The sequence below is a fragment of the Heptranchias perlo genome, chromosome 23 (assembly GCF_035084215.1).
Source record: "Heptranchias perlo isolate sHepPer1 chromosome 23, sHepPer1.hap1, whole genome shotgun sequence".
Classification (NCBI taxonomy): domain Eukaryota; kingdom Metazoa; phylum Chordata; class Chondrichthyes; order Hexanchiformes; family Hexanchidae; genus Heptranchias; species Heptranchias perlo.
This window is the reverse complement of record NC_090347.1, coordinates 33,024,697-33,050,070: the sequence shown is the minus strand read 5'-3', so window position 1 is coordinate 33,050,070 and position 25,374 is coordinate 33,024,697. Positions and strand designations below refer to the sequence as shown.

Here is a 25,374-nt window from a genome sequence, read left to right as displayed (position 1 = left end):
TGATGCTGCTTCCCTTAATGGGGTGACTTAGACCAGTATATAGTAATGAAAATGTAGTCTACTGCAGCCTAATAAAGAGTAAACCGAAGTCTCAATTTCATATTTTGTAAAAGCACTAATATTTCATAAAAGTCTAAAAGTTCTGCACCACTGCCTCTCTATACTTTTCATACAGAACATTTATGTGGATGGATTTCTTATTGCTAAGATTATGGATATATTGGGGATAACTTTGACATTGGGCAATATCAGATTAGCTACCTGTTATACATCTCCCGGTTTTCATTTCCATTGAAGCTGCACTCTCGGTTTAACGTCTCCCGTTGAGATAAAAGATCCCAAGGCACCATTTGAAGAGCAGGAGTGTGCTCCCTGGTGTCCTGGCCAATGTTTATCCCTCAACCAACATCACTAAAACGTGAAGCCATTGAAGTCAATAGAAATGAAAATCAGGAGAGATGTATAACAGTCATCTGATCTGATATTTCCCGTTTTACCCTATAGCCCAAAGTCAAAATTATCCCCATAGTCCCTCAGATTTTCTGTGTTTCATAAATACTTGCTGCAGATTTGGCCAGTGGTTTAGTGCTCTGGGTTCCAGTGACAGTTACAATTTGGCTCAATCAACTTGCTCTCAAGGACCTTATTTTTCTTCCAGTAATTCATAGACATTTTTTGAGCAAAATATAAAGTGAATCCCTTAGAAACTGATGGAGTGGGAGGGTGGGATGAGGCATTGTCAATTAATTCAGAATAAACAAAAAGTGAATTTATTTTACAATAGCAAATGGAATTCAGATCATCTAATTGTCCTCAAGACACCACAAGGTGTCACACCAGTTTAACATCCAACTGTTTCACACAATGCTTGTGATGTGAAAAGTACAAATTGTGGCTGATAGTTGCAACTCATGATTCAAGTCTGTTATCTGCATTTTCAAATTATAGAGTGAGAGCATCTAAATGTCAGGCTTGTGATATACGACTGCCTACAGGTCTCTTATTCCAAACTGATCTCTGCAGCCCTGAAATTATGCTGTGCAAAAATTTGCCCACGAACACTCTACACATTTGTTTGTAATTCCCTTATTTACTAGTTTAACAGCAGCCTTAACTCCTGGACTAATGTCTCTGCTAAAATAATGGACAAAGGAATTGCATATGAATACATTAAGCACTTGTAGGCTCATAACACTGCAGAATTGCAAGGTCAGTGTGCCCCATTCATTCTTGATCTCCCTTTCTCTTGCTTTCTGTATCTCTACTGCACATAGTCCCTGGTAGTATCAGAAAAGGAATGTAGTAACGACAAGAATATCCCAGGATTCTGGGACAACTGACAAATGTGACAGGAAAGCTTTTTGCGATCCTTGTTTCTTCATAATTTTGCAGTTGTTTATAAACAGGCAAGTATTTTTAACAATATCTCCTGTGGTGTAGTCTTCAAGTGAAGCAAGATTGGAGAGCGGGGACAATTGGAGTAGGGTATGTAGATATCATTTAGCCCCATTTAAAAGTCATACATTCTGTCCTAATTTTTGTACAATACTTTGATTTTATATTATTATTATTTATAGTTAAATAGCAAAACTTACTGCAATTTGGGAAGCAGAGAAGTATTGTTGGAGCCTAGGAGTTTCTCTGGAGAACAAGCTGAGGAGCTCGGAGATGCAAAATTGAGCCACTACAATGCTATAGCTGGCAGAAGGGTGCAATTACAGTCTGACAAGTTTACATATGCAGTCTCCATTATAAGTGCAGACTCCATTATAAGTGTAGGAATTTATAATGAGAAATTGACAAGAATTTCACTTGACCTAAGATTTTTAATAAATAGATGGTGTAGCAATTTCCCAATGTGGACTGGCGCATTACACTTTAAAAAAATTGTGATGGAGCATAAGAAGTAGACCATTTTTCTTTCTAAGTCCTTGTGGCTTTCTTTTCAGTGCAGTTTATCAAACAAAATGAGATCCAATTCTCAGATAAACTTTTCTTTGATAAAACTGAGTCAAGGATATAGAACCATAAAAATTCAAAGCACAGAAGAAGGCCATACAGTCTATTGTGTCTCCTGGCTGTTGCTAGAGCAATCAAAATCCACTATTCTGCTCTCTCTCTCTGTAACCCTGTATCTTCCGCTGCTTCAAGTGTTATCCACTTTTCCCTTAAAATATGCAATTGTCTTTGCTTCACCTATTCTCTATGGCAAAGCATTCCATGTTCCAACTTCTCTGCATAAAGACATATTTCCCCTAAGTTCTCTCCTCACACTCTTAGTGACATTTTTAAACTGATGACCTCTCGTCACTGATTTCTCAACCAGAGGAAATACTTGCCCTATGAAAACACGTCCTAATTTAATAAAAAAATCTCTTCTAAATCCTCTCAAACTCTAGTTTCTCATTCATCGATTGTTCTGGTGAATCTATGCTGTATTAACTCTATGGCTTTAATGCTCTTTCTTGAACCTGTAATTGGAATGTACGTATTAAAGCAAAGAAAAGCTGCAGGGTTTTATAAAATAGTGTTGTATGTTGTCGTACTACATTGATTCATTGTCCTATGTTATCAGGTTTGACAGTAAACGTCCTTACCAGATGTTGGATATTGTCCACTGCCAGATCAGCCAAATGGAAGCCACCATGGGCACCATTAATGAGTCTGCCAGTTTGTTTGAGGTCAATGTACCAGACTACAAACAATTAAAACAGTGCAGAAAGGAAGTCTATCTCCTGAAAGAACTCTGGGATATGATTGTTCTGGTACATTCAAGTATGAATGACTGGAAGACTACAAAGTGGAGGGAAATCAATGTTGAAAACATGGATCTGGAATGTAAGAAGTTTGCTAAAGATATTCGTGCCTTGGATAAGGAAATGAGGGCATGGGATGTTTTCACTGGGTTGGACAGCACAGTGAAGAACATTTTGACTTCATTACGTGCTGTGGCTGATCTTCAGAACCCAGCTATCCGGGATAGACATTGGCATCAACTAATGCAGGCTACAAACGTAACATTTACAATGGATGATAGCACAACTCTCGCTGACCTTTTGAAACTGAACCTGCACAACTTTGAAGATGAGGTTCGTGGAATTGTTGACAAAGCTGTGAAAGAAATGGGCATGGAAAAAGTACTGAAGGAACTGAACACAACCTGGAGCACCATGGAATTTCAGTATGAACATCACTCAAGCACTTCTGTTCCATTGCTCAGATCCGATGAGGAGCTCATTGAGACCCTGGAGGACAACCAAGTGCAGCTGCAGAACCTGATGACTTCCAAGTATATTGCCTTTTTTTTGGAAGAAGTATCTAGCTGGCAGAAGAAGCTGTCCGTGGCTGATTCTGTAATTTCAATTTGGTTTGAGGTGCAGCGCACGTGGTCACATCTCGAAAGCATCTTCATTGGGTCTGTGGACATTCGATCTCAATTGCCTGAGGTATAAAACAATTTTCAAGAAAAGAATTATTTTCCATTTTTAAGTATGAAGTGTAATGAAACTATTAAATTACTTTTGTATTTGAAGTTGTGATTCTAAGTCAAAAGTGCAGGTCTCCATTTCTGGGCTGAGGAAAAAGATTAGGAACTGTGGAGGAGCAAAGGGATTTGGATGTCCATGTACACAAATCACTAATCGCAGGCATAAAAAGCAATCAGAAAGGCTAATAGAATGTTGGTCTTTATCTCAAGAAGGTTGTAATACAAAGAAGAAGAAATTATGCTTCAGCTGTACAGAGACTTGGTCAAACCCCATCTGGAGTACAGCATTCAGTTTTGGAGGAAGGATATATTGGCCATGGAGGGGATACAGTGCAGATTCACCAGAATGATATCAGGGCTTGAAGGATTAAATTATGAGGACAGGTTGCATTAACTTGGCTTGTATTCCCTTAAGTTTAGAAGGTTGAGGGGTGATCTAATTGAGGTGTTTAAAATGATAAAGGGATTAGATAGAATAGATACAGAAAAATTATTTCCTCTGATGAGTGAATCCAGAACAAGGGGGTGCAATTTTAAATTAAAGCTAGGCTATTCAGGAGTGAAATCAGGAAGCACTTTTTCACACAAAGGGTAATAGAAATCTGTAATTCTCTCCCCCAATAGACAGTGGATGCGAGGTCAATTGAAATTTTCAAGACTGAGATTGACAGATTTTTATTAGGTAAGTGTATCAAGGGATATGGATCAAAGGCGGGTAGATGGAGTTGAAGTATAGATCAGCCGTGATTTAATTGAATTGCGGAAAAAGCTCGAGGGATTGAAGGACTTATTCCTGTTCCTCTGATCCTACGTGTTTGAAAGATACTTTGAAGTTATAGATTGGTGGAAGAATTACATTTTTTTGTTTTGCTCTTTTGAAATTGTTTTGTGCATGTTCTATGATCCAATGACAAGTACAAATGTGTTAGAAAATTTACTTTTGTCCTTCGTGCCATTTAGGATTCCAAGTGCTTTGACGGAATTGATACAGATTTTAAAGAGCTGGCTTGGGATGCTGAGAGAACTCCAAATGTAGTGGAAGCCACTAACAAACCAGGGTTGTTTGAAAAGCTTGAAGACATCCAGGTCAGGTAGATCATATCTTTTTAATCTATTTTGATTGAGTGAACTAAAAAGGAATTGAAGGCTATAATGAGAAAGTGAGCTAGTGGTCCTATTGGCTTTTATCTACCCCTAAAAGTTCTTGGGGTTGAAAACCTGCTGTGGCTGCATTCTGGCCTCAGGGCTGAGATGCTCCTGCCCAGGAGCTCTGGCACTGTCCCCACCAAGGTTGGAGAGGTGGGAGGAGGTCCCTTCGCAGGATTAAACAGTGAGATAATGCAGCAGCAAGAATATAGGTCAAAATTTGCAAAGGTTGTCCAGACAGCTTGACATAATGTGACTTGTTGTGAATGTGTATTCTCCTTATTTGCACAGATGGCTTTGAGAGAAGCCAGTGAACTGGGCCTAAGGATAAGTGTCCTGGTTCCATTGACATCCAACTATACCTGAGGGCAAAAATTTGTGTCTTTGCGAAATCTGAGGGAATACCCCTACTAATCCAGCAGAGATTAGATGGTAAATTTTGCAAGGCTGGGGCCTTTCAAGGAGCCGGTGCATATTGGAAAATTGATTTGATAAATGGATCAAAACACAAGTGTGACTTTTCAGAAGCTAACGTCTGTTGTCTTTTTTCCTCCTACACAGACTGGCTCTCTGTGAAAAAGCACTGGCTGAATATCTTGACACTAAAAGGCTGGCATTCCCCAGGTTCTATTTTATTTCCTCTGCTGATTTGTTGGATATTCTGTCCAATGGGACCAACCCACATCTGGTGAGTGACATACTGTGCTATCTAAGGTGTCAGGATATCATAAAAGGCTAGAAATTACTGTTGGTACAAACACCCAACATGTTTGTATCAAATTCCTCTCCATTATTTCAATGGAGGCATTAATCCATTTAAAATAAAGAGTTAACAGCGGCGACAGTGACTTCCAGGCATAAATCATTTGAAAGAATCACTCTGTTGTGTTAACGAGCCTTAAGTGCAACTTAATAAGGAGCCTGGATTATGATTGGATATCAATTTGGCCAATAGTTAGTGACTGGTGTGGGTGTCACAGGGGTTAGCGAGGTTCAGTTGGTAGTACTCTCGCTTCTGAGAAGGTTGTGGGTGCAATGTTGAGGGACTGCAACACTGAGGTGTCATCCTTAGATGAGATGTTGGGCTCAATTTTAGCCCCCAATATCGGGTGAGTTGGGGACGAGATGGGGGGGACAGACAAAATCAATGTTTCTGGAAGGGGGAGGACATCCCGGCAGGAACCAGCACATTTTTGAATTAGACTCAGGCAAATCTGTGTGCGTGTACACAGCAGTCACCAGGAAGTCCCGCCTCCACTAAAATCTGGCGGGCCGATACTTAAAGGGGCAATGTACCTCATTGAGGTACTTAAGGTACTTTTTATTTTGTGTATTGGAAACTTAAAATGATTTTAACCTTACCTGGGCACCTTTCCCATGGCTTCCGATTCAAGCCTGGTGAAACCAGAAGGGAAGGGCCGTCTTAGTGAAAAATGCACTAAATAAATTAAATAAAATCATATTTTCCATTGTAAAAAATAAACAAACATACCTTAAAACCGATTTCGCCTGGACCTCCCCTCTGATGTCTCTCCGATGTCCGATGTCTCTCCGATGTCCGATGTGTCCCCCGCTCCGATCTTTGTTGTCCCCCCCCCCCCACCCATCTCTCTCCCAATGGCTGATGAGGTCTCTCTTTCTCTCTCTTTGTCCTCCACCCCCCCACCCTTCGCCTCTCGGATGTGTTGCTCCTCTCTGCCGGGCGTGAAACCCGGAAGAGGCATTGATTGACCGATCGCGACCAGTCTACTTCCCTTCCAGGTTTCGCACCTGCAAGTCCCCCCACTCCACCCCGCTCTCTTCCCACCGGCATGATAAAATCATGCCCATTGTACCAAGGCCCCACCTGCCTGTTCCAATGGTTTGGGTAGGTGGTAAAGGAGCCATGGCACTATCCAAAATAGACCAGGGGATCTCCTAGTGTGCTGGCCAACATTCCTACTTAAGTCACAACCATCAAATGCAGATTAACTGGCCGTTCATCTCGTTGCTGTTTGTGGGATCTTACTGTGTGAGAAATGGCTGTTGCACTCACTACAGAACAAACACTGCATTCTAAGTATTTCATTTTATGTGAAACACTTTTAGAGCTTAGAAATGTGATCAGGTGCTGTATAAATGAAAGTCTTTCTTTCAATATAATTTATGATACTTAGCAAAATGTCAAGCTTTAGTAGAGAACCTCATCACCTACAATCCCGTTGATATCCTTTTTGAATTTTTCTCTATTTCTTCAGGGTTTTGCTTTGGAATGAGAGTAGGCATCCTGGGGGAATTGAATTCAAGGAGCAATAGGGCCCAATGGCAGAAAAGAGCTGATTTAATATATGTGGAGATACCATCATTAACTTGGGGGAGGGGCGAAGGAGAAATAATTTCAGCAACAATGTACATTTCAACTGCCTCCTTTAATTCAGATCCGTTGCAATCAGTAATTTTTCAGAATAGTCTACCCTATTACTCCTTCCTAACTCCCATCCCCGGGGATCAGCATTCCTGGTTTAAACAGATGTATCTCGAAAAAAAAAGAGAACAGAAAGCAAAAGGATGTTGCAGTTATTTATAATTATTTTATAACTATTCAATCTTTAAGAGGGAGTCAAACAAACATATATCCTGGCGAATTGTTTCATCCAGTGACATGGACTGTGAAAAATGATGAAAGCTATATCGTCTCAGTCTAAAAATGAGTTGATATGGGCTGACAAGTTAATAGTCCGTAATAGAGTTGCATCTGCAATCACTAAGTAAGAGAAAGGAGAGGTTAATTTTAAAATGGTTTCCCAGGTTTCATGAGACATAGACAGTATCAAACAAAAAGATTATGAATTCTCTTACTGTCCTCTGCTGAGCTGACAGACCTCCAGCTGCAAGGGTACCAAGGCTGTGCATGCTCAGTGCTGCAGTATGCATATCGAGTAGGGCACTTACCTGTTGTTACTTAATTTTCCTTCTGCTCACTGCAGGCACCAAGTCTGTAAATCAGTCTGTTTGGACTTTTTTATGTCAGAAGAGTATTTTCATATTTATTGTCAGAGCAGATGGCATAGCACATTGGGGCTGCAATTGTGGGTCCTCCGAGAGCTTGATGCAGTTTAGATTTCCTCTTATCCACCAAGTTTGTGATCTCAGCTGTGCCAGTTGAGCAGAGGTCAAGTGAACTTCTTAAGGGAGGTGCACTTTCTCATTCCATTCAAACTTGTAGCTTGTCATGAGATAATTAAGCTTGCCGAAATTAAACCCTACGTTTGTAGACCCTTATGTGGAAACTGTGGGTAACTGCGAATATGGGACACATCATATAATGGAGCCCACCTTTTATAAAAGACAGTTGTACTCCCTCATTGAATTATGAATGTAAGGAGTCTTACAACACCAGGTTATAGTCCAACAGTTTTATTTGAAATCACAAGCTTTCGGAGCTTTCCTCCTTCGTCACCTGATGAAGGAGGAAAGCTCCGAAAGCTTGTGATTTCAAATAAAACTGTTGGACTATAACCTGGTGTTGTAAGACTCCTTACATTTGTCCACCCCAGTCCATCACCGGCATCTCCACATCATTGAATTAGGAGAACAGTTTCTAGGTCACAAAGCCATAAGCTACATGTTTCAGCAAAAGTCTGTGAACCTCTGTGGAAAGAGGAGCAGCAATGTTGATAAGGTTTTGTTTCAGCTTTCATATATTTTCTACTGGATGATTAACGGTGGTCATCCGCCCTGTTGGGAACGGTGTTGGCTTTTTAAGAGCTGCATTGTACCCAAGCTTAAATACCTGAACAATGTGGTAGTTTGAAAATCATTTCCTAGAGGGAACATTTTCAAAGCGCAACTGCGCTGTGAGGGAGTTTATCTCGGAGGGCAAATAAATACAAATTGGGTAGACTGGCTCTGCCCAATCGTTGCATCCGCCATGAATACTTTTGGCACAAGTATGTAGCACAGTGGTTGAAAGTGCCACAGGAGGCTCTTTTGTGGTATTGATAAGGATATGGATTTTATTGTAAAATTAGCTTGATCAGACATACCCCTACAATAAGGGACTTGTGGTACATTACTCAATGGGTAGGTTAGACACCCATTTGAGAGACTTGCTAACAGTTATATACCCATTAAAATCATCATTATTATGGACAGGGGCTCACAAGGAAAAATTACCCAATATTTGGAGATCTCTTCCTTTGTGCAGATTGGGGACAGAAATGTTAGTAAGAAACAACTTGCATTTATAAAGCACCTTTCACATCATCAGGATGTGAACTGAGATATGAAAGTTATAAAGTGATGTATCTGTACAGAAAGGGACTGCATGGTAATTCAAAATTGTACAGGAGAAGCGAAAGTGACTTGTCAAGTTCAGGATGAGTATCAGGACATTTGTTCAAGAAAGCTGACCAACTCTCTGAATCATGTATGCCCGTAACTCATTAAATGTGTAGGTTCAGCATCACTTGGCCAAACTCTTTGACAACATGGCGAAGATGAAATTCCAGACTGAGGCTGATGGTAATCCGACTAAAATGGCCTTGGGGATGTACAGCAAGGAGCATGAGTATGTGAACTTCAAAGAGCCATGTGACTGCAGTGGGCAGGTAGGAAAGCCTGTTTTGTTTGTTTAGTGAAGGTATTCAAATGGCCCACACTTGTGAATGGGAATGGTCTAATCCTGGAAGCACGAGTTCCAGTAAATTAGAAATTGGTGTTTGAATTAAGTCACATCACATGTTACACTGCAGCAAAAGTGGGGTTGCACTGAGTATTGTAACAGCTGCATTTTTCTTAGACTCAAGTACTGCACCGTCTCTTCCTCTATTTGCCTCCACTTATCTCTTTTGCATTGTGACACAAAGTGGTAACAGATATTGATTTAATATTGCTCCTAGATGCCACTAAAGCTATTCTACTTGTTAAAGATAGTATCCCACCACAACTCATTTTACAAATGATCAATTATCCATTTTTTAAAATAAAAAACACCATTATCTTTTATGTTCTTGTCCACGAGCAGGAAATGGCTACAGTATTTGTCTTGTGTCATGCCTTTTGCTGTTCCATAATAATTTCTGTTATCTCCAGGTTGTTGGTTTATTTTGCAGAGTTTTTAATCCCATGTCAATGCTCTAATTTTCTGTAGTTTCACTTTTCAGTTCTTGCTGTATACAACCTCTTGCTAATTCTGCTTTCTCAGGGCAGTGTCCTAGGCCCAAACATCTTCAGCTGCTTCATCAATGACCTTCCCTCCATCATAAGGTCAGAAAGGGGGATGTTCACTGATGATTGCAGTATTCAGTTCCATTCGCAACCCCTCAGATAATGAAGCAGTCCGTGCCTGCATGCAGCAAGACCTGGACCTAGAAGGACAAAGGCAGCAGACACATGGGAACAACACCACCTGCACGTTCCCCTCCAAGTCACACACCATCCCGACTTGGAAATATATCGCTGTTCCTTCATTGTCGCTAGGTCAAAATTCTGGAACTCCCTACCTGACAGCAGTGTGGGAGAACCTTCACCACACGGACTGCAACGGTTCAAGAAGGTAGCTCACCACCACCTTCTCAAGGGCAATTAGGGATGGGCAATAAATGCTGGCCTTGCCAGCGACGCCCACATCCCATGAACGAATAAAAAAAAAAGTCTTCAACTTGGACAAGTTTAAGTTGTAACTTTGTAGCTTGAAACCAAGCTTGTGCAAAGGGCGACTTGGGTTAATTAGACCCTACACCCACAGCCATTGGGAAAAAGTGCAATTTATTTAATTCCATGGTTGGTATGCTTCTCAACCTGCAGCCTGATAACTGGTGGGAATTGTTAACTACATCTAGCACATGGAAAGATTCTAGGATTGTGGCCTTATTTGCATCATATTGGTGGACACCTGACTGACTTTCTCTGCTAGGTTGAGGCCTGGCTGAATCAGGTGCTTGATTCCATGAGAGACACAGTGAGACATGAAATGACTGAAGGTGTGGTGGCCTATGAGGAGAAACCAAGAGATCAGTGGCTTTTTGATTACCCAGCCCAGGTAAGCAAGAGTGAGCAAATTAAGGGTGTAGTCTTTACCACTGATGCAATTTGACCTCCTGATTGCATTTTAATAATTGTACAATATTTCCCTTCAGATAACACAGTTTAGCTCTGTGACAGCGATTGACAGATATAAGGGGTTGATTTTTGTCTTTATCACCTGGGCATAATACATTGTCTGGGCACAGAGAAGAAAATCGGGTGGAGAGAATCACATGCTGATTAACAGAGCCCACATGATTACCCTTCCATTAAATTAAACTGATGGAAAATCAGATTGTCTCTGTTACAGGAAAGCGATCCTCACCACCCAATTTTACTCTGCACTCTGCCCAAGAGATGCTTCACACACAAGCAGTAAGGCAAAAATCTACCCCACAGTGCCTCATGAATTAACAGATCACTTATTTCAGAAGTCACCATAGCTAAATAGCATTTTGGGGTAAAGTTTATTTCATTATTAATCTTAGGCTGGCAGCACCCAGTACCCAGATTATCATTGGCCCGTGTTTAAAGCTATATAAACTTTTATATAGTTTATTTCTTCTTCTATTTTAACTGAACACCAGTTGACACCATCTATAATAACAATCTATAACAACAAAAAAAGAACTAATCTATATATAAGTGTTGCCGGGGTAACCCACTTAAATCTGTCTCTGTCTTTCTTGAACCAGGCAGCACTTACTTGCACCCAGATTTGGTGGACGACAGAGGTTGGCATTTCTTTTGCCAGACTGGAGGAAGGGTATGAAAACACTATGAAGGAATATTATAAAAAACAGGTGAACCAGCTGAACACGCTCATTACCATGCTAATTGGCCAACTCTCAAAGGGCGACCGGCAGAAGATCATGACTATCTGCACCATTGATGTCCACGCCCGTGACGTCGTCGCAAAGATAATTGCTCAGAAGGTCGGTGGCGCTGAGTGACAACAAAGTATTGACCCAATTCATTCAATCTCACTTCAAGTTTCGTCGCAATAATTCTTTTCACTTTGGAGTATTCGTATCTTTTCCCTTTTCCCCCCTGTAATTGTGGTAATGAGTGTAAGTTTATGAACATTTATAGGCAGTGCTTTAAAATATCATTGTATCAATTAGGCAGAAACAGCTAGAACTGGACTGAAGTCAGTGGGGTAATTTTAACTTTGGGCGATAGTGGATCAGGTGCCCATTGTGCACCTCTTGCGATTTTTATTTCCATTGACTTCTAGAGAAACAAAAATGGGGAAAGATGTATAATGAGCGGCCAATCCGATATCGGCCGTTTAACACTTTCGGCAAATGTGAAAGTTACCGCCAGGAGAGTCTGCAGGAGAGAGTTTGTAAGCCAGTAGGAAGTACTGAATGCTGCTGTTTGTGACGTTATTTTAAATCTTAATAAATTGGTTGTGATTTGTTTCACGTTCTCTTATAACGAATCCGCTTCTTCTTGACTGCCTGATCTGACACCTCAACGTTCAAGAGGGCAGCAAAGGGCCTGCTCCAGGTCACCACCAGTGCACCCTGTAGTTGGCTGCCAGAAGGTGTCACAAACTGCTCACACATGACTATCCCCAACACTTTACCTTCCTTTTTGCTGGGAGATGCCACAACCCATCGGTGGAATCTACCTGCCGATCGGGAATTGACTGGATTGAGCCAGTCACAATGCTGCACCCCCTCAAATAACATACAAATTTTCTTTTGTATGTTATTGTTTACAAGGCTAGAAAAGATCCTGTTTGCACTAGAGGTGTATTTTTATTTTGAGTGCAGTCAATTAATGGTGTATGTTTCTTTTCATAGGTTGAAAACTCCCAGGCCTTTGTCTGGCTCTCTCAGCTTCGCCATCGCTGGGACGATGAAAAGAAACACTGTTTTGCCAACATTTGTGATGCCCAGTTTTTGTATTCCTATGAGTATTTGGGCAACACCCCTCGATTGGTAATTACGCCACTGACAGACAGGTACGTTATTATAGGCTTATGGTTTCGTGTGTCAAGTCTTGATTGTTTTATTCCCAAGGATATTGAACAGATTTATAGGGCAAGAAATTAGTTGACGCCAAATCCAATATGCCGCGTGGCGTGTGCGCACATTCTGCGCTGGAAATGCTCCGCTCGCCATATTGGTAAAGGCTGAAGTATAGGCGTGCAGGGCCCGCGCACGAAAACAGGTGTTCGGCCCTTTGCATGTGCACATTGTGGGGCCTAATACCTGCTTTAGGACTGGCACTTCGCCCATCTAATTTAAATGAGGCCCGAGGCCAAATATCGAATGCACCTCGAGCCTACCCGGCTAATTTCATCCCCATTGATTCCTTCAAAACCGTTATTTCTGGGGCTCAGGAAATTTATTGAACTTGGTCAACAATTATCTTGGATTCTTTCGACATTTCCCCTTTACTTGAAAAGCAGCTTTGAAACCAAGCCAGATTAGCACTATTCAGCATATATATTTTGTAGAATGCTCAGCTTAGTAGGTTGGAACTGCCTACTGCAAGGTTTCTTCCAGTATCGCTCTTGGCTGAATGCCAGGAGATCGATAAGTGACTCCACACTTGATTTGAAGATCCTTGGCCTTCACTCAGTGCTACATAATGCACCTGAATATAAAACTGAATATAAAATCACAAAGAATGTACAGCAGAGAAAGAGGCCATTTGGCCCAATAGGTCAATGCCAGTGTTTATGCTACAAGTGAGCCTCCTCCCAACCTTCTTCATCTAACCCCATCAACATAGCCTTCTATTCCCTTCTCCCTCATGTGTTTATCCAGCTTCCCTTTAAATGCATCTATGCTGGTCGCCTCAGCTACTCTTTGTGGTAGTGAGTTCCACATTCTGTGCCTCTCTGCCCATCTGCGACTCAGCTATTATCTTGTTTTACTTTCAGGCAGAAAATGATTATGATGATGAGGGTTATTTGATAATTTTTTGGACACCTTTGCACAGCTGATGTTCTGAATAGATTCTTTAGAGTGTCACAGTGTGTGCTGGCTCTAGATTCCTTGCGTAACATCCGCATTTATTTATCATACTGACAATGCATTAATTTAATGTCAACTTGTTAGTATTGCCTATGCAATTCAATAAGATTATACCATCTGTAACTCAATAAAGTGATGCCAGAGGTGCCTGGAAACTCATTTAAATGAAGGAATTAAATTATTGTAAGTTATGATTTATTTCCTTGCTATGTTACACTGTGTGCCTCGAAGCATATCTCATGTGAAAGCTGATTTTATTTTCTTCTTCATATTTTTTCGCCTCTAGGACAATACCCAGTGTTTGAGCGATGATTAGCTGCAGCTTCTTATGTGAAATGGAAATCTGATTTAAAAGTGTGTGTGACTTTTTAGGTTGGCCAGCCTGTGATTTACAGTCCTAAATGTTTGGTCTGTTCTTCTCTCAGCTGGTGGGTAGCAGGCTGCACAGTGGGCACTGCCCCAATTTGCCCTGCTGGGTAGCAGGCTACACAGTGGGCACTGCCCCAATTTGCCCTCCTGGGTAGTAGGCTAGACAGTGGGTACTGCCCCAATTTGCCCTGCTGGGTAGCAGTTTGCACAATGGGCACTGCCCCAATTTGCCCTGCTGGGTAGCAGTTTGCACAGTGGGCACTGCCCCGTTTGCCCTGCTGGGTAGCAGCTTGCACGGTGGGCACTGCCCCAATTTGCCCTGCTGGGTAGCAGTTTGCACAGTGGGCACTGCCCCCGTTTGCCCTGCTGGGTAGCAGTTTGCACAGTGGGCACTGCCCCAATTTGCCCTGCTGGGTAGCAGGTTGCACAGTGGGCACTGCCCCATTTGCCCTGCTGGGTAGCAGGTTGCACAGTGGGCACTGCCCCAATTTGCCCTGCTGGGTAGCAGTTTGCACAGTGGGCACTGCCCCCGTTTGCCCTGCTGGGTTGTAGGCTGCACAGTGGACACTGCCCCCGTTTGCCCTGCTGGGAAGGCAGCTCCTGTCAGGTGGGATCCATACAGCATCGAAATGTGAAAAAATGAGAAATCATGAGAGTTTTCAAGGGGAGAGGGTGAGGAATGGGAACTTCATGCACAGCAGGTGATCAGGATGAAGTGTGTCTGTTTTTAATGGATGTTTTCATTTTGAAATGGAAATTAAATCTGATGGTATAACGCTGGATAATAGATTCACTTCATTGAGCCTAAGGGTTGCCGCAGACTTTCACCACCATTTTGGCAAAACAGTGGCCTAGAAATTGGGCTGATTAGCGCCGTTTTTCAGGGGCTACGCAGCTTCCTAAGTCCGCAAAATGGTGGCCAGGAAGCACATGCGCACCTCTGACTGGAAGTGCATTACCCACCATATTGGGTAAAGACAAATAAGAAGTGCCCTAAACCCGCGCCTGAAGCAGGTGTAAGGTCCTTTGCACATAGAAATATGGACCTGCTTGAGGTTCCCGTTCCAACATTGTTTTGCCCTGAGGCAACTAGCGATGAGAATGGGCGTTCACAAATTTCTAGGCCAGTGTATTTTTCCCTCAAATTTTAGGCCTCCCCTTCTTGTTTTGGGGCAGCTGTGACTTATATTGGGGTATGATTCCAGACATGGGGCATGATTTACCTCAGAAAAACAGGTGGGTTGGGAGCAGGGGGGCAGTAAAAATTTAAAAAATCTAAAACCTGCCCCCAACCCACCTATTTCCGGTTTTAAAATGGAGGGGCAAGGAGGGGCGGGCAACCAACTTGTTCTCAGGAGGCAGGTTGGTCACTAAAAGCTTTCAAGAAGGCTGCGTGCCTCCATTTTAACAGATTTTTTGTTTTTAACTCCTCGGGGCCGGGATTCCCAGGCCTTCTACTTCACGCCATGTGAGAGGAGGCGAGAAGGCCCGAAACAGCAGGTAAGTGCCTATAAAGCACTGCTTGTGGGCCCGGAGGAGCAGGAGAGCTTCCCTCAGGCCTAACATACCTACCTGTAGCGACCCCCCCCCCCCCCACCAACATGATCTCCGACTGCCCCCCCCCCAACGATCTCCGAACCCCCACCTCAACAATGACTGAGGCCCCCAACCCCCCACCAACCCCGACCCCAACCCCCCACCCTCATCTAAGACTTACCTGCTCGCATCCTCTTCCTTCCTCCTCTCTCGTCCAACTGAGGCCAACCTGAAAACTGTCAAAAAAAAGACATCCTTTTGTCAAAATCGTAAGGACGTCTGGGAAACCTGTACTTCTGGGTTTCCCATCAGGATCATCCCTCCCTCCCCTCCCTCCCACCGATTCCCCAACTCAGGGTTAAAATTTTGCGTGGTGTCAGTCCTCGGATACCTAATCATTGGTATTTTTAAACTTGCGAGGCTAGACAGTGAGTGTTGTGGGCTATTTAGGTATGTAGAGGGGGAGAGGCATCACGGACAACCCTGATCTGATGTCCACACAAGAGTACTTTTCCAGCAAATGGTCACTAGATAGTGATCAAGAATCTCCCTTGATCATTCCTTTCACTGGCTCAAGGGCACTGAGGCCAATTGTATTACCACATCACCCTGCCTTGGCTGACACTAACTAACTCTGCATCGACCAGATCTCAAGCTTGGGGCAGTGGTGCATTGTATGCCTCAGTATCACACCCAGCAGTGCACTCACATGCTCAGCAATGTAATCTATAGCTACACCAAACACTCTCATCTGAGCATTGACAGTAGCTATGTTTTCGATTGGTCGCTTGATTTTTGTGTGATAGTAGAGATTAGGAGAAGAAACTTGTCACAAATGGCTTCATGCAACAATACTGACATTGCCAGTAAGCAGCTTGATAGATTTCTATTGAAAAATGGTCATTCTAACAATTCCCCTCACAAAAATCTTGTTTCTTCCATTGATTTTCATGACAATGGCTAGATCCTACAATAATGCATAAGTAACATAGAAAATAGGAGCAGGAGTAGGCCATTCGGCCCTTTGAGTCTACACCACCATTCAGTATAATCATGGCTGATCCTCTATCTCAATAACCAGATATTTAATGGGAATGTATAGTGAAATCCAGTTACCAGACTATATCTACCATTACTGTACTGTATATGGTGGAGGAATAGCTAAACTACTAGTGGTTAGGTCAGAAGGAAATCGGCAAAAGGTTTGGTTTGGCAACAGGACTTCAAGGATTTGTCTATATCTGAATTACATATAGAAGGATTTAACGGCACAATCTTTATTTCTTTTCGCTTCCTCTCTTTCCCTTTGCTTTCCTTTTATGTTGCAATTCATCATTCTAACAACACAAGATAAATACAGATCAATGGGGCCATTTGGTCCACTTAGCTCATCCATCTAAAAAAAATAACTTGCAGCTCCCCAATTATAACGTCATCTAACTATATTTTGAATGAATCTGAAATTTTACCTCCTCTACCCTACCTGTCAGAGCATTCATCACTCTTTGTCCAAAGAGGCTCTTTCTAATTTGGCCGTTCACCAGTTTCAACCTATTTGCCTTGTTGAATGCTTTGTTTTTGATACTGAACACTGCCTATCTACTCAGAAAGGAGTTAAGGGTACTGGAAAGATTTGGTTTTGCTGCTGTTGTGGTCGGTCCCATTCTCACAGCTTTTGCGTGTTTTAATTTCAATCACTGGTTTCAGATGTTACATCACTTTGACCCAGTCTCTGCACCTGACGATGAGTGGGGCCCCTGCTGGGCCTGCAGGAACAGGAAAGACCGAAACCACGAAGGACTTGGGCCGAGCACTGGGAATCATGGTCTATGTATTCAACTGCTCTGAACAGATGGATTACAAGGTATTATGTCCTCACTGTAGTTTCACAAAAAAGCACACTCATTTGTAAAACTGTTATCCCGCAGTTGGTAAGTTTATTTGTAATGGGTTTCATTGACCTGTTCTCTACACCCGTTTATCGTTATTGCGTTGATTTCATTGAATTCATTGAAATGCTTCATGTTAATTTTCAAAGCGAGAGTCAATTCACCAGATTGAGGAACAAAATTTAAAGGACCATCGTAACGCCTGTTAACACTTAAGTGTGATATTGATGTATCTACTGGACTGTCATATGAATAGGAGTGGTCTTCTCTAAACATGGAGACTTCAAGTGGGTACATGTAGGCAGTTTTCCTTGTGGGAAATGTGAAAGCCTGCAAAGTAATATATCTGCTCGATAGAATCAGAATATATGTCAATCTTGTGTCTCATAAAACACATATGGTAAGCATGGATGTATAAATCACATCAGTAGAGTCACACCTGTACTTTTTATATCACGTCTGAGTGCCAAAGGATCACTTTGACTGGTGTATTAGTCACACTTCTAGGTTCTAAGCTCATATGATGGTGAGGTTTACACACAGGATGTGCGGTATTTAAATGCAATGATCCAGATTGTGTAGGAAGCTTGGGGGCAGCAGCACAATTATGAAAAACCACTTAGGAAACCAAATCAGTTAGCATAACGACATGTATCAGGTCGGTTTAATTCGGAATGCCTGGCAGAAGAGGGAACCCAGGACAATCTTACAAAAATATATTTTGCAATGTCAACCATGAAATTTTCCTTACAAAATCATTTAATGTGAACATTGCAATGTCACAAAGTATTGGGAAATAAATCATTGTTGTAAAGGTCATGGTGATTCTATCTCTGCTAGTTTTATGTTGTTCTTGATGATGTAAGAAGTGAAACATACCCTTCTTTACCGGCGTGTACATGCCCTGGTATATTGATCTTTAGTTCTCCTTTCCTTGTGCAGCAGATTTCCCCAAGCAACACACCAACTGAGGGGGTGACCCGCTTCCAACCATCCACCTATCCGGCACATGAGCTGCTCAGTGAAGATTATTCCCATTTCCCCTCTCCCTCCCAATCCAATCCCTAGTGAGATCGTGACTGGCGTTTACTGGAACCTCCCTACAGGAGCACAGCTGAAATTGGCAAATCAGTGTACCTTGGGGGATTGCTGCAGCACCATGTGTTGGAGCTCCAGAATGCTGTGCCACCCTGAATCCAGGGTCTTTAAAATGGTGACTGAGTCAGTCATGATCTGTTTCAAAAGTGCATCACCACTTACACACTCAGGACTGACCCCCCACCCTCTATGCCAATGCAGAATGTGAACTCTGACCCAGGCACAAACTCAGCCCTCGCTTGACTCTGTATTGCTATGTAGCAAGAAGGCCTACTTGCTGCTTGTCTTTAAGGAATCACATACACTGTTCTCCACTAGACTGCTAGAGATCTGATGTGTACCTCTGACTCCCTTCTCTACTCCAAAACGTTAATAGAGAAGTTGTTACAAACATATCTGGAGGTTAAACAAATCACTGGCCATAGCTACAAACTGCCAGCTGCACAAATGCAGGATACTGAGAATGACTTTTTACATGTGTTGTATTGCTCCTGATCAAAATCAAGCCAAGTTTATGATCTTGCAAGTAGATCTAATACCAATGAACACAGAACACTTCAGGCTACAAATTGGTGATGTCACTGCTCCAATTCCTAACTGTGTACACCAGTTACTTTAAACCCTTTCCAGTCTGAGTTGGCCAAAAACTGTCCCAGAATTCCCACTGTGGTATGCAAAAGGTATAATATGCCTTGATAATGGCCCAGCGGAGAGGATTATACTCCCTTAAATGAAATTGTTTGGAAACCTATTCTTCCTTTGCTGAATGACATAATGTGGAGATGCCGGTGATGGACTGGGGTTGACAATTGTAAACAATTTTACAACACCAAGTTATAGTCCAGCAATTTTATTTTAAATTCACAAGCTTTCGGAGGCTTTCTCCTTCCTCAGGTGAACGATGTGGAAATGAAATCCTCGAAATGAAATCGCATTTATAATTCACAGAACAATGCTTGGTGATTACAGACAGTTTTTTCAACGGGCAGTTGAAAAAACTGTCTGTAATCACCATGCATTGTTCTGTGAATTATAAATGCGATTTCATTTCGAGGATTTCATTTCCACATCGTTCACCTGAGGAAGGAGAAAGCCTCCGAAAGCTTGTGAATTTAAAATAAAATTGCTGGACTATAACTTGGTGTTGTAAAATTGTTTACGAATGCCATAATGACAGGTGTTTTGTGCTGGAATGCTTCAGCCTGTTTGAAGTGTGTCTGTAAAATGTAATTTTGAGTGAAATATGTAACTTAAAACCTTCTCCGGGTTGTACAGTTAAGTGCAAGTCAAGTAACCAACTCATAGTTAAGCAAAAACATTCCGCACTCAAGTGGTTCATTGAAGAGTGAAAGCACACACTTCTGTACGATTACCAATTCAGGTCCCCCCGTCTCGCTGCAACAGTCCAAAATAATTATATGCCTTACATCATATTCTTAAAGCTTCAGATATATTTTGACAACCCAATAGCCATTTTCATAATATCTGTGCTAACTCTTGGCTTAATCTATCAGTCGGGTTCAGGTACTGTACAGTGAACAGACTGTCATGAATAATGAAAGTGTTAAATCAGAATTAAAGGAGCAACGTTGTCATGGCGATATGAGTATGGCAAAACACCACAACTTAGAAATTAAGCTGTTTAATAGCAGTTTGGGGACACGTAATGGGTTTGTATGAAATTCCTGTGTTTGTTATTATAACAGGTATTTGGCAATTTATTTTAAACTGGTTAATTTCTCCACTAAATTGACATACAAAAAAATTTCATGTGAACATGTTAAACCTTTGCATGTTACTGTCACACAACCTAATTTCTAGGTTCTGGTTTATACAGTGAGGGAGAGTATGAAGATACATTTCGCAGCAAAGTTATGTCATTGTGTTGACTCATTGTGACTGCACTCCAAATATAGTTTTGTTTTTAATCTTGATTTCAGTTTAAAAAAAGATACAATACAGAATCTAGAACACAAACATTCTCCATGGCCAACATAAGAGTGAAGAGGCAGAGTTTTTGAAGATTGTAGTGTTCCTTATTCTACCCTGAACCCAAATTATAGTCTATGTTAAAATGATGGTCTCATTTACATTGCAACTTCAGGACTTTTACTGAATGGGATGGGAAGTTTCTTATTTGTAGATCAGATGACATTAAACCTCCAACATTCTAACTCTTCTTGTTACCATCTGTTAAGTATGTAATATATTGAGTGAAAGTATGAACAGAACCATATATAGCAGTTATAGTGATGTAATTGTGATCATCTAAACTAAGATTATTGGGGGTGGGGGGAGGAACCAGGTGATCCATTGGGGTATAACAGCCCTTTTACCACTCCAATGGATAAAAATCTTTTGACTGCCAAGGGTGCACAGGTAAATCAGTTTGAACCCAGGATCCAGTGAACATTATTCCAAAGCTTAAAATGCTCTCCATTCAGAATTGGTATATGCATCAAACAAGCAAACAAAGCACTCTATGAAAAGAAGAGATTAAACAATAAGAAGAACTTGCATAGATATGGTGCCTTTCACCCTTGTGACATGTCAAAGCAACGAGGTAAATGTCCAGGTAATCTGTTTTGCTGCTGTTTGTTGAGGGATATATGTTGGCCAGGACACCACGAAAACACCCGGCTCTTCTTCGACTAGTGCCATGGGATATTTAACGTCTATCTGAACAGACAGATGGGACCCTGGTTTAACACCTCATTCCAAAAGGCGGCACCTGTGACAATGCAGCACTCTCTCAATATTGCACTGATGTATCAGCCTAGATTATGTGCTTAAATAATGGGGTGGAGCTTGAAACTCATTCTTCTGCCTTAGAAGTGAGATCACGGAGAACTGAGGTTTCAATGAAACAGTGCCTGCTTTGAGTAAACCTCTTGTGTGATTTAGAAAACAGTACAAATGAGAAATTGCACCTTTAATTACTGGAGCCTTTGGACATGATAATACAACAACAAAAACAACGTACATTTATATAGTGCCTTTAACATAGTAAAACGTCCCAAGGCGCTTCACAGGAGTGTTATCAAACAAAATTTGACAGTGAGCCACATAAGGAGATATTAGGCTAGGTGACCAAAAGCTTGGTCAAAGAGGTAGGTTTTAAGGAGCATCTTAAAGGAGGAGAGAGAGGTAGAGAAGTGGAGAGGTTTAGGGAGGGAATTCCAGAGCTTAGGGCCTAGACAGCTGAAGGCACGGCCACCAATGGTGGAGTGATTAAAATCGGGGATGCGCAAGAGGCAAGAATTGGAGGGGCACAGAGATCATTGTGGGTTGTAGGACTAGAGGAGGTTGCAGAGAAAGGGAGGGGCAAGGCCATGGAGGGATTTGAAAACAAGGAGAACCGGGAGCCAGTGCAAGTCAGCGAGCACAAGGGTGATGGGAGAACGGGACTTGGTGCGAGTTAGGATACGAGCAGCAGAGTTTTGGATGGGCTCATGTTTATGGAGGGCGGAAGATGGGAGGCCAGCCAAGAGAGCATTGGAATAGTCCAGTCTAGAGGTAACAAAGGCATGGATGAGGGTTTCAGCGGCAGATGAGCTGAGGCGGAGGCGGAGATGGGCGATGTTCGAGGTGGAAGTAGGCAGTCTTGGTGATGGAGCGGATATGTGGTCGGAAGCTCATCTCAGGGTCAAATAGAGTATCTTTAAGTTTACTTCATATTAAATCCAATTACATTTTCCTAATATTGATTTATTTGCTTTTTTTTCCTCCTACAGTCCTGCGGCAATATCTACAAGGGGCTGGCGCAGACTGGAGCCTGGGGTTGTTTTGATGAGTTCAACAGGATTTCCGTTGAGGTGCTCTCTGTGGTAGCTGTGCAGGTGAGTCGAGGTTTTTTGTTTTGCAGAATCATAGAATGATACAGCACAGAAGGAGGCCATTTGGCCCATCGTGCCTGTGCTGGCTCTTTGAAAGAGTTATCCAATTAGTCCTATTCCCCTGCTCTTTCTGCACAGCCCTGCAATTTTTTTCACTTCAAATATTTATCCAATTCCTTTTTGAAAGTTATTGTTGAATCTGCTTCCACCACCCTTTCAAGCAGTGTATTCCAGATCATAATTTTGTGCATCCCTGGCCCACTCCTCCATTTCTATAATGCCACGTAAGTATATTTTTGCAACATGGCACATTTATATTCATAACAAAACCCCCAAGCTGCTTCAGTGAAACTAGTCAATTTCTCCCCAGCTTTTAGCTTATGCAAGGGAGAAGTGGAAAGACGTATTTCTTTAATTTTCACTCTTTTGCCTGAGGGAACCTTCAAGGCAGAATGTATGGAAATTTTCTGCTCGATCTAACATATTTAGTTGTGCCGTTGTAAATCAGCCTTCATTAGAGATGCCTGGATGTTTTGGCGTAATGCGCTTTGGACCTAATCTGTTTAGACGTGTTAGTTGTGCTCCTGCAGGATCATAAATGGATTTTCTGACACAAGGGCCTCGATTTTAAGCCCTCCCCCCTACCCGGCCAGTTAAAATGGAGCATGGAAGGGGTTAAGATTAGGCCGAGTCCACATATTGGGCTGAGGTCGCACCATTCCTGTCCGGCGACATCTTATCTTCACTGACTTTGAAGTTGGCCGAGGCTCCCGCTGCAGGCAAGTGAGGACCTAAAGCTGGTGCTGCGTCATGATTTTCATGACGACTCGGGGGTGGGGGGGGGGCGGGGGTGCTGCCTGGGGCAAACCTGCCAGAGAAACCTCTGGCCAGATGAGGCCAAGGTAAGTTTAAAACAATAACTTTGCTGCGAAATCCTTGTGGGCCAGGAGAAGCAAGAATGCTCCCCCCAGATCCCACAAGGAGTCTTTGGGCCTTCCCAGTCCTGGCCTTGCCCCTCTCTTTCTCGGCGCTGGCATCAGCTGCCAAAGCCCTTGCCCAGCACTATCTTTATGCCAGGAGTCTTTCTTCATCCTTTGGGTCCCAGGTGTTTTAAGGCTCCCGACCCAATTTCCCACTCCTGCCCCCCCCCCGGCATTGATAGCAATCCTACCAGTTTCGGGATGGAGACTGTCCTGCATTCTTTAAATGTGGCCCCAGAGTTAAAAAGGCCCAGCCATCACGCTGAGATCCCAATGGGGATCCTGAACATGCCCCAAGGCATAGGTTTCTGAAGTAGCAGATTTTTTCAGCTTCATGTACTTTCAATACTGCACACAGTTGATTTCTGTGTTTGTGCTGCTAATGTGATGTGGGAAACCCTGAGCTAAATGGCATCGTAGTCACAGGCACTGTATTTTCATGGGCTCAGGAAATCCTTAAGTACAACACACCATCACTCCAACTGACTCCACGAGAGTTGGTCCCCATTGTTTACTTAACGTTCTAATCTGTGACAAGTAAAATTTCAAAATAAAAACACAAGTTACCAGCAACTGTCGCACCTCCGCAGGCAGCTCGTCCGATGGAAGCATGTAATTCTGGACCGCCTGCCTTGCTGGCACCGAGGGAGAGGGGCTGATCGCGGCCAGGAGATGCACACTTGCTCCTTTTGGCTCCACAGCAGATAAAAGAAAATAATTTCTCTTACCTTTTTGGTGGCAGCTACTGGATAGGCCGCATCCATGTTCAGATAACTTGAGTGAAACAGGCCTCAGGCCAGGGCAGCCCAATTTATGGCAATAGTCCTTAAATCGGCATTAGGCCCCTCATTAGCATATGCAAGGGGCCTATTGTCTGTTTTAGGCTGTTGCCCCAGATGCTTGAAAAATGGCACAACCCAATTTCTGGTCAGACATTTTTCAGGTCTCTTTGCAGGACGTTACGCCTTTGGGGGCATAGAACAGGTGCAACAAGGACCAATTTCGATTTGTGGGATGATTTTCTCTGTTCGATATTTCTAGAGAAATTACAAAAGCTGAGGTACAATACCATGGGCACTAGTATTCCTCCAATATCTTGTCCAAATGCCTATTCATCATATGTGAGCCTTGATAGTGAGTCCCAGCAGACTATTTCACTTTAGAGGGTATCACAGCTATCCCTAGGCAATGTCCTTGCTCGACACATGTTCCACTGGCAATACTCTACCAGAGGGCAAAACGGAATAACACCATTGAAATAGGAAGAGGGGGATATTTTTCCCAGTGGTATAATGTATGCTGGTTGGAAAAAATGTTTTAAATAAGTTTGTCGATATAGTGTTGGGAGTGCCTTGTTTAGCACTCATCAGCAGTTTAGCAAAGCTGTTGGAAGTTGGATCTTGAGTTGTAATTGTGTCACTTTGTATCTGAAGAATATATTGCACCCATATTGCTGGTAAACCTTTACTTCTGATGGGGGTGATAAAGAAAATGTATTTTGAGATGCTGTTACCAGCTGTTGAAATTGTTGGAAGGATTCTCTGATTAGAGTTTCATCCATACTAACGTTGAGGATAAAGTGTCTTGTTTGGTGCCAAAAAGCTAGTTTGGTCATTAAAGGATTAAATTGAATTGTTAAAATGGAAGCCTTGTTGTAATATTTGGAAATAGCACCCTAAGGCCGCCTCACATAAGAAGGGTTCAAATCCACTTCTGCTCAAAGGTGTCCCGCAGCTTTTAAAAGTCAATTCTGATGAGTCATACCTCTTCGAACATTCAATATCTCATTTGTTGATGCCTACTGTTTGGAGATATTAAAACAGCAGACAGCAGGAGACTTTCTGGAGTAGGCTGAATAAGAAAGAATGACATCAATAACAATGTCATCACTGACTTGCTGGATCTTACATTTGTTTATGATTACTCGCTGGTAACTGGAGATTTGTTGCCCTTCAAGTCTGGGCTTGCTTTATTAGAAGCCGGCATCAGTGTAACTATGGCAACCTTTGCCCAGGTCATGAGTTCTTTACATTG

At 42.3% G+C, this 25,374-nt stretch overlaps 1 protein-coding gene across 1 annotated transcript in view; it reads left to right on the top strand.

The window, feature by feature from the left end:
- Positions 1-25,374, top strand: part of LOC137341235 (dynein axonemal heavy chain 9-like) — a 422,940-nt gene that overhangs the window by 77,356 nt on the left and 320,210 nt on the right. Inside the window, exons 20-28 of the mRNA XM_068004307.1 lie at positions 2,576-3,446; positions 4,448-4,578; positions 5,195-5,321; positions 9,070-9,222; positions 10,530-10,655; positions 11,335-11,574; positions 12,451-12,611; positions 17,245-17,401; positions 22,259-22,363. Coding sequence (XP_067860408.1) covers positions 2,576-3,446; positions 4,448-4,578; positions 5,195-5,321; positions 9,070-9,222; positions 10,530-10,655; positions 11,335-11,574; positions 12,451-12,611; positions 17,245-17,401; positions 22,259-22,363 — 2,071 coding nt within the window. The remainder of the gene's footprint in view (positions 1-2,575; positions 3,447-4,447; positions 4,579-5,194; positions 5,322-9,069; positions 9,223-10,529; positions 10,656-11,334; positions 11,575-12,450; positions 12,612-17,244; positions 17,402-22,258; positions 22,364-25,374) is intronic.